This window comes from Hemibagrus wyckioides, linkage group LG06, assembly GCF_019097595.1.
Source record: "Hemibagrus wyckioides isolate EC202008001 linkage group LG06, SWU_Hwy_1.0, whole genome shotgun sequence".
NCBI lineage: Eukaryota > Metazoa > Chordata > Actinopteri > Siluriformes > Bagridae > Hemibagrus > Hemibagrus wyckioides.
In genome coordinates this window covers 33,611,077-33,620,763 of record NC_080715.1, presented here as the reverse complement: position 1 = coordinate 33,620,763, position 9,687 = coordinate 33,611,077, and the positions used below count along the sequence as shown (strand labels likewise).

General features: G+C 38.6%; 1 protein-coding gene across 5 annotated transcripts in view; it reads right to left on the bottom strand.

The window, feature by feature from the left end:
- Window positions 1-5,675: 5,675 nt before the first annotated feature.
- The window catches only part of hivep2a (HIVEP zinc finger 2a), a 55,871-nt gene continuing 51,859 nt past the window's right edge, over window positions 5,676-9,687 (bottom strand). For all 5 annotated transcript variants that reach the window (XM_058392229.1, XM_058392233.1, XM_058392232.1 and 2 more), the window contains 5 exons: window positions 9,465-9,616; window positions 8,990-9,165; window positions 8,722-8,817; window positions 7,658-8,577; window positions 5,676-7,493 (listed from right to left, as the gene is read on the bottom strand). In XM_058392229.1, the coding sequence (XP_058248212.1) occupies window positions 6,822-7,493; window positions 7,658-8,577; window positions 8,722-8,817; window positions 8,990-9,165; window positions 9,465-9,616 (2,016 nt within the window). In that variant the 3' untranslated portion in view covers window positions 5,676-6,821. The remainder of the gene's footprint in view (window positions 7,494-7,657; window positions 8,578-8,721; window positions 8,818-8,989; window positions 9,166-9,464; window positions 9,617-9,687) is intronic.

Below are 9,687 nucleotides of genomic sequence, written 5' to 3'. Positions count from 1 at the left end.
CCATGCTCCCAACTTTGTGGGAACAGTTTGGAGCTGGCCCCTTCCTCTTCCAACATGACTGTGCACCAGTGCACAAAGCAAGGTCCATAAAGACATGGATGACAGAGTCTGGTGTGGATGAACTTGACTGGCCTGCACAGAGTCCTGACCTCAACCCGATCTCAACCTGACCTCAACACCTTTGGGATGAATTAGAGCGGAGACTGAGAGCCAGGCCTTCTCATCCAACATCAGTGTGTGACCTCACAAATGCGCTTCTGGAAGAATGGTCAAAAATTCCCATAAACACACTCCTAAACCTTGTGGACAGCCTTCCCAGAAGAGTTGAAGCTGTTATAGCTGCAAAGGGTGGACCGACGTCATATTGAACCCTATGGATTAGGAATGGGGTGTCACTTAAGTTCATATGCGAGTCAAGGCAGGTGAGCGAATACTTTTATCTATTTATATATTCATATTTTTTTCTATTTTTGAAAAAGGAGACTTAGTAACCTGGGTTGTACCTGTCACATGTCTTTATAAACACAGGGGCACTCAGTTTGTGAAGATTTATGTTCAGTCTAGTGCAATATTATGTCAGTTAGGATGTTTTGTGATGCTTTTTTCCCATTTTCATTGGAAAAAAGTTAAACCTATGACACTGTTATACAAGAGTCCTGTTTTGTAGCACAAGAGAGCATGATGAGTATCCAGTCTGTCTGAAAGTCCACTCATAAACACCTACATACCCCCAAAACAAGAGAGAATGTCCTCTAAAGGCAAGACATACGGCATGGAGTTTGGGAGGAGACATCATAAAGAAGTAGTGTAGAAGTGTTTGTTAAGGCGTACTTGCTTACCCGAAAGGCTTCTTGAGCCCTTATCACTTCCTCAGATACTGTGGTCACTCGATTTTATCACCAACTTCCCACCGTCACTAGACACCATCCACATGATCATAGATCGATTATCTGAAGCCTGAGACTATTATTTATAATCCCATTCTCAGTGTTTATAAAGATTTATTTTCACACTCTCGGTGTTTATAATTATTTATAATCACACTCTCTGTGTTTATAATTATTTATAATCACACTCTCTGTGTTTATAATGATTTATAATCACACTCCCTCTATTTATAATGATTATAATCACACTCTCTGTGTTTATAATGATTTATAATCCTGCTCTCTGGTGTTTATAATGATTTATAATCACACTCCCTCTATTTATAATGATTATAATCACACACTCTGTGTTCATAATGATTTTTAATCACACTCTCTGTGTTTATAATGATTTATAATCACACTCCCTCTATTTATAATGATTATAATCACACTCTCTGTGTTTATAATGATTTTTAATCACACTCTCAGTGTTTATAATGATTTTTAATCACACTCTCTGTGTTTATAATGATTTATAATCACACTCCCTCTATTTATAATGATTATAATCACACTCTCTGTGTTTATAATGATTTTTAATCACACTCCCTCTATTTATAATGATTTATACTCACACTCTGGTGTTTATAATGATTTATAATCACATTCTCTGTGTTTATAATTATTTATAATCACACACTCTGGTGTTTATAATGATTTATATCCAACTCTCTGTGTTTATAATAATTTATAATCCCACTCTGTGTTTATAATGATTTATAATCCCAATCTCTATGTTTATAATGATTTATATCCAACTCTCTGGTGTTTATAATGATTTATAATCCCACTCTCTGGTGTTTATAATGATTTATAATCCCATTCTCTGTGTTTATATTGATTTATAATCCCGCTCTCTGGTGTTTATAATGATTTATAATCCCACTCTCTGTGTTTATAATGATTTATAATCCTGCTCTCAGTGTTTATAATGATTTATAATCCCACTCTCTGTGTTTATAATGATTTATAATCCCGCTCTCTGGTGTTTATAATGATTTATAATCTGACTCTCTGTGTTTATAATGATTTATAATCCTGCTCTCAGTGTTTATAATGATTTATAATCCCACTCTCTGTGTTTATAATGATTTATAATCCCACTCTCAGTGTTTATAATGATTTATAATCCCACTCTCAGTGTTTATAATGATTTATAATCCTGCTCTCAGTGTTTATAATGATTTATAATCCCAATCTCTATGTTTATAATGATTTATAATCCCACTCTCTGTTGTGACCCAAATGAGGATGAGGTTCCTCTCAATGTTTCTTCCTCTTACCATATCAGGGAGTTTTTCTTCACCACCGTCGCCTCAGGCTTGATCATTAGGGATAAATACAAATAATTTTAAATATAACTCCAATATTAATCTTGAACTTTTTGTACTATATTTCTGTTGTTCTGTAAAGCTGCTTTGAGACAATGTCCATTGTTAAAAGTGCTGTGCAAATAAAAATGAATAGAATTGAATTGTCTGTAGTGTTTATTACATTTTAGCAAATGAGTTGTGTCATGTGAAACAACAAAAACAACAATGAACTGGATTAGCTATATCTTCCCTTTTATTGGAAGGACGTGAAGGGTGTGCAGAATGAACCGGAAGTGATATCGTGCCAGTTTTCAGTGTCAGTCACTTCTACTACTTAGGCAAGAAGAAAACATCTGCTTGTCCAGATGGTGGCACTGTAGCACAGCTCTGGAAGTTTTAGCCCATGTCTTGAGAACCTTGAATCATACAGACAACATTCTAGTGTACTTAGTATAAAATGGCTCAGCAGAGACTGAAACTTTTGAATTTTGAGATTTATAATCAATATGGCTGCCACTTGTGTAGCACCTAAACAGGGGACCAATCAGATTTCAGCAACCATGTGACTGATTAAGATTAGCAATAATCTATCTTCATGAACCTCGAATGGAAGATTACTCTCAGCACCAGCAACTGTGGCTGTGTCAGTCAAACTGGCCAATGGGTGGTGGTGCTTATTCCACAGTAATGTACCTTTTGGAGCATTCAGGCCAGCCCAACTTGGCACGATGACAGAAGATGTTGTAGATTCCACTTTACTTTGATTCTTTGGGTCATATCAATTTGAAAGGATACCATGATGTAAATTTCACTTTTTCCAGTCATGTCAATGCTGGAATGAACCAGAAACTACACTTCCCAGAACAAACTGTGGCCAACAAATATGGTTTCCATGGACTACACATCCACACAACAGCATTGAACATCACACTCACGGTCACAGTCTACACCTGATCCCAAACACACTCACACTTTTTACATACTGACCATCACCACAGACTCCCAAACATTCCCAAATTTGCTCAACCTCTTCTCCATAAACAGAAGAGTCTCCATCTCATGACAAATTGGATTGGTTATGCTGGAGAGGATGAATGAAGATGGTCTGGAGGCATGAGGCTTTTGGTGGAGATCTTGTGCTGGTGGCATAGCATTTAAGAGGCCACGAGGAATCCAAAATGTCCTTGCACAATCACAGATTCAGTCCATTCACAAGAAGTTTAAGGCCATGTATACAGACATGTCAACACCAAGCAACTTAAACTCTCCATACCGCCATAAAAGTACACTGGTTTGAAAATAGTTGTTCATTAATATAAGACTGAAGAGAACTGACCATTACCATTACCATAGTCACTTAACTCAATACTAACCCCCTAGTGGATGCAGTAGGCATATTTGTGCAGTATTTAAAGACAATTACGCACCACCTCAGTCAGTGGCAAAAGATTCCTGCCCATAATGTTTCTTTAAATGAACAACATTGATGTTGGCCACTTGGATCAGGATATCAACAAACGATAATCAACCATTCACCTCACCAAGGCTTGACATTGGAAGGGTCTTGACCAACACCAGATCACCAGCTTGAAAACTCTTGCCATTGTAATAGTGAGTTTTTCCACATTGGCACACACTTGTATGAGTCTCTGCCATCTATCAGTGGTGTCATACATGTCATGTTCAAGGGTAAGTGACTGATGGACAAATCTCTTGACTGGACTCTTAAGCTTTCTGCCATCTGCCAGAGAGAATCTGATGCTCACATGCCGAGCTGTATTGATGGTGTACCTTCTGTCCCATTGTCTGTCTTGCCCTTTGACATATGAAGAGATGATGATCAGCATTCATGGCTGTATGGATACACACTGCAAGAGTGCCTTGTGGTGACTGAGGAACTTGGCTGTGTGATAAAGTGGTCATCCTGAAACCAAGCACCTACAGACTTTAAAGAAGTATTCATGAAGTCTAAAGCTAGTGGCCTACTACAACATCGATCCTATGATTGTAGTAAAGAGCTCCTGAAAGGTAACATCTCACCATGCAATCGAATCTACTCTCTCTCCTTAGTCGAGCAAAAGGTGATGGAGGATTATGTCTAAGAGGCATTACAACAGGTGCACATTCATTCCTCCATCTCTCTTTCTTCTTTGTGGAGAAATCAGAAAGAGGCCATTTATTGATTACTGAGGACTCAAACATCAATACCCCTCCCACTTGTCCCAGCTGCTTGGAACAACTGTGTTCAGCCAAGACATTCACCAAGCACCTACACAATGGCTATAACCTCATTTATAAGAAAGACACCCGTTAGCACCACCACCAGTTCATTTGCAGGAAGTGAGACAAAATCTTGACATTTTTTCTTCTAATTTAGCTTCATTTCCTTCAGCTGACTGTCCCAATGTCTTCTGGTTTTCTTCCATGTCTCTAAGAGGTCAGAAGTGCTTGGCCCCCTTAATCGCTGCTTGCACCTAGATTTAACTTCTGTTATGTTGTTGATCCTAAAATGAGCTTAAAGTCATTCAAGTGAAGTTTAATAATAGTTCATTAATATGTATTCAGCTAACATTGTATCTTTTACTGGACACTTGAAGATTGGAAACAGAAACAGATTATTCACTGGCTGAAGAACTGGCCTTGAGATGGTGGGAATAGCTGTAAACCTTCTGACCTTGGTAACTTCAGCATATCACAGTCTTCAGTAAAAGTTAAGTAAAAGTGGACTCAAGACAATTGTAGCACAGGATGACCTCGGCAGTAAAAAAAATATTAATTATTGCATTTTATCTCCTACTAGTGTGTGTTTAACGTAAAGCCAAAAGAACCCTAGAACTACACTTACATATTATGTTTATAATTAGTGACTAGTATCAAATTCATAGATCTAAATAGACACACAAAGTTTTCACAGTTGCATTTATTTGAAAACACGATCCAGAATTTTTTTTTTTAATTATTATTATTATTATTATTATTATTATTATTTATGTATTGTCATTTATTGTCAAAATTGTGTATGATAATGTATTTTCACTGACATCACAAAGTTACCCATTTATGTATAATCATGTATGCCTTTCTCTTTCATTACAATGATTTCTGCTCTTGATACCTTGGGTTTTTAAACATATTAATACACTTAACAGTGAATACCAGGTACTACTGACAAAAATGTCCAAGGAGTAAATAACATGGATCAAATACACACAGTACAAATGACAGATTTACACATTGGGAGTGCTCTGGCTCCATGCTCCAGTTAAATTGTATAATCAGAGACAATGCCTGAATCCCACTTCCAAAAATTTGATATAGCAGGAGTTTCAGATATAGAATTATAGCAGAGGATTATCTTTCTGAAAGGTTTAAGAAATATAAAGTGCATTTTAAGAGTTATTATTGGAGTTTACCAACGTATAACCGTTTGTAAAAAAAAAAAAAAAGGTGTGTGGACTGATGGCATGGCCCTCCTTCGATGTATGTATGACTATGAGTATACAGGATTATGGGCATTCGATATATATACACACATCTGTTGGAATGTTTCCCATACTAATCAATAAAACAAATAGTCCAAGCGACATGATTAACATTTCACAACCATTTCAGAATGTTTTCAAAGGAAGTGAACAAGTCGATTCACTTAATGCTTGACAGTTCTACATAAAAGAGCAGCAATATCACAACTAGTGTGTAGCCTATTAAGCTGACAGGAAAGGAGCGGTCAGAACTTAAAGCTACCAACCACCAAACCGTGTTATGTAAAAAGAAATTATATATATATATATATATATATATATATATATATATATATATATACATATATATATGTGTGTGTGTGTGTGTGTGTGTGTGTGTGTGTATTGTGTGTGTGCGTGTCAGAGAGAAAACCCACTAATAAAACAAGTTTGGCTTGAAGTATATGAATATTTCTAATAGAAAGCCATTTACAGTATAATATTTTGTTCTTCTTATTTATGCAAATAGTAAAATCCATGCTTTACTTTAGCAAAGGCATCCACAACATTAAGAAATTTTTTTTTTCTTACAATTTATGAAACAAGATAACAATAAATATTATTATAGAATTGATGCTGTACACAAAAGCCATTTCATTTCACTCATATAAAAATATGTTTTAGTGCAACCGTACATATATTGATACTTCACATCATTTTAGACTCCGGTGTCCAAAAAAAGACAGCAACCTGCATTTAATACAAAGCTGATACACAAAGGTTGACATATTTACATGTCTTCGTGTTTTATATGCTTATAAGAATATAAGCATCCATGAAAAAAAGGCACACAGATCTGTACATTTTAGAGTACCAGACAGAGTTCATAAGCAAATTTTGGTCAGGCTCATATACAGGTATAAGTTAACATATAGGTTAATTCTCTGACATTTTTAAATAAGAAAGTAACCAGAGTTAAAAGAGCAAACCAGGTTAGAAAAGGCATGCTACACTGTACATGTACACTCTAGTATTCGAGTGTGAATGTGTATGTATAAACATACAGTATGAGTGTAATGTACTGTTATGTCCTCCACGTTGACGTTATTCAGCTGTTGTCAGTCGTTTGTTGTGCTGGATGGATTCTTGCTTTGGCCCTGCTGGCCAGATGACCTCTCTGTAGCCCCTGTAACGTAGAGAGGAGGACAGCCTCCTCCAGGAGCCTTTGATGTGGCAGACATACCAGTTTCTGTGTTGGAGTGCCTGAACTCTTGCTGGATGTTAGGAGAATGAGACAATGTGTGCTGCTGTATCTGCTGGATGGAACCAGCCACCTTTCCTAAGGGTTCCTCTGAGGCAATGCGCAAAGAAGCAATGGCCTTAGTGCACGTCATGATGCCTTCTTCTTGTTTGCTCTCTTTGTCGCTCAGGCCTTTAACGTCATCCCTGGACCTCTGAGAAGAAGGTGAGGGGGCTGAACTTACAGTTGTTTGGGACATCTCTTGCGGTTGAGCTGAATCCTCTGGACCTTGGGTGATGGTAGACTCACAACCCTCAGAGAAGTGGAAAGGTGCCTCGCTGGACTCTTCTGACGTGTTTGTCTTGAGAGGAAGGCGAGTCGGGTGGGCCAGGCCTGGCACTATTTGGATTCCACCAATTGGGATCATAGGGAATAATGTACGAACCTGTTGTTGGGAGTGGAGGGGAAGATGGCTAAAAAGACCTTGGTGTGCAGCGGGAGCTTCTGTACTGTGTTTATCTCCTTGGGGATAGCAACTCTTCCTCGGATTCTAAAAAGACATGAGGCCGCTGATTAGCATACAGCAATATGCTGATTTCTGTGTTGAAACATTGCATCTCTTTATCAATTTTGGAGACCAGTGTTTAATTAGAGCAGAACTGTGGCATTCATAAAAGACATAAAATAACAACATGCAAAAAAACAGTTACTTACCGTATTCATTTCAGAGTGGCTCCTGGTCTTTTGAGATATCTCTCTATGAGGATGCTGGTTGATTGTCCAAGGTCCACTGTGAGGGTGAGGTGCCCTTCTTGGAGACAATGGTCTGAGTACGCCCTTGTAGCGGCCTCTGGGAGACAGCTCACGTCTGCACGAGAGATCTCTTGCAGATGACACCGGACACCCCGCATGGGAGCTAGGTGAAAGGAGGCTTCTGGGCGACATGTCTCTCCTTGGTGACAGATCCTTTCTATAGATCTCTCTCCTGGGGGACAGAGGTCTAAGGGGGGATGCCTCCCTTCTCGGTGACAAACGACCCCGTGGGGAGAGGTCTCGTTTTGGAGACAAGTACCTACAATTGGTTGAGGTCTCTCGTAGAGGTGAGGAGTCACAGCTAGGTGAGGACAGACGAGATGGGGAGAGTTCAAAAGAAGACAAGCTATTCTCTGGAGACAAGCCGGGGTCTTCATCCATGGAGCTAGGCATCTCCAGTCTGTTTTTAGGGTCTTCACCCAAAGCTCCTTGCAGCAGTTTCTGGTATTCCGCCATTTGGCTCTCTCTTGCCTTCTCACCAGGCACCATGAGCTGAGTGATTTGAATAGTGGGCAAACTGGTATAATATCCAAACAGTGGCTGCTTGGGGGCTGAGCCTAATGGATCAGGAGCAGTGTCATGGGATGCAGCGACTGCAGTGACAGAATGTGAGGAGATGAGATAGGGTTGTGGGCTTGTGCTTCGAGAGGGTGTCTTTGGTGTTGAATCACCATCATAATCATCATCATCATCTTCATCCTCATCCACCTCATCACCATCTTCCTCAGCCCCGTCTGAATCATCAGCATCTGAAAATTGGTGCTCTGCCATTTCTAGCATGCCGATCTTTCCAGTATCTCTTTGGATCTCCTCAACAGTATCTGAAGAAGAACATAAAATTAGTTCATTTCAGAAGAATCCTAGCAACACTCCTGTGTTTTTAATTAAGCTAACAGTCTCAAGCTCAATATATTCGTCGAAAATATCGGCTTTTATTAAAACTTTATTTAAAGACTCGTGCATACCGACTCCCTCCACGTCATCTATACACGTCACAGAGACTCCAAGCTCCAAGCATTTCTTCATGTGGGCTTTTGACTTCATGTGTTTTGTAAGGTTTCCTGAAAAAAATTGACAAGAACCTCAAAGACTTGGCAAGGATATAGCCGGACTTTCAGTACATCAATAGTACCAACATTTTCTATCGCTTTTGCCGTATAATTCATGTCTTTTTTCACTAAATATCTGGACAACAACCAGAAGTTCGCAAAACACAGAGAAGAGGAAACCTACCTTTTGTTTTAAAAGCGAAGTTGCAGAACTTGCAGACATATGGCCTAACGTCAGTGTGCGTGCGAATGTGTTTCTTCAGCATGCTTGGCTTTTTACAGCGGATACCACACTCTTCACAGATGTATTTTCCCCGACCTCGGCCCCGCACGTAAACATAGTCCTCATTGGATTTGTACCTGAATTTAACATAAGTTTACATATTTATATTTAGTTGTTTCATGTACATAAAGAGGTTTGAGTTTTTAGCTTTCATCTCTCAATGCTAACAGACAAGATTGCAAAGTTATTCAATTCCTCTTCTGGCAAAATTAATTGTACTCAGTACTTGTTGTTTATAGAAACCCCATCCAAAAACTGGAATTTTTGTGTCACAACCACATTAATATTTAATAAGACTTATCGGAGCCAAACAAAACCCAAGAACTTGCGGTTGGATTTGCACATAAACACAATGATGACACAAATCTGAACATACCCTCCTTCAAAGATTTTAATGCGTGTGGGTTCAGCCTGCTTTGATGAAATCTCCTTCTCTCCATGGTCCTCTTTCACTCTGTCCCTTGAGATTACTCCTTTAATTTTCTTTCCCAACTTGCCAATATCCAGCTTCATGAGTTCTGGCTTCATCTATATATGTAAACAAAAAAAAAAAACACAAACAAAACATTGCATAAAGATGTTTAAATGCCTTAACATAA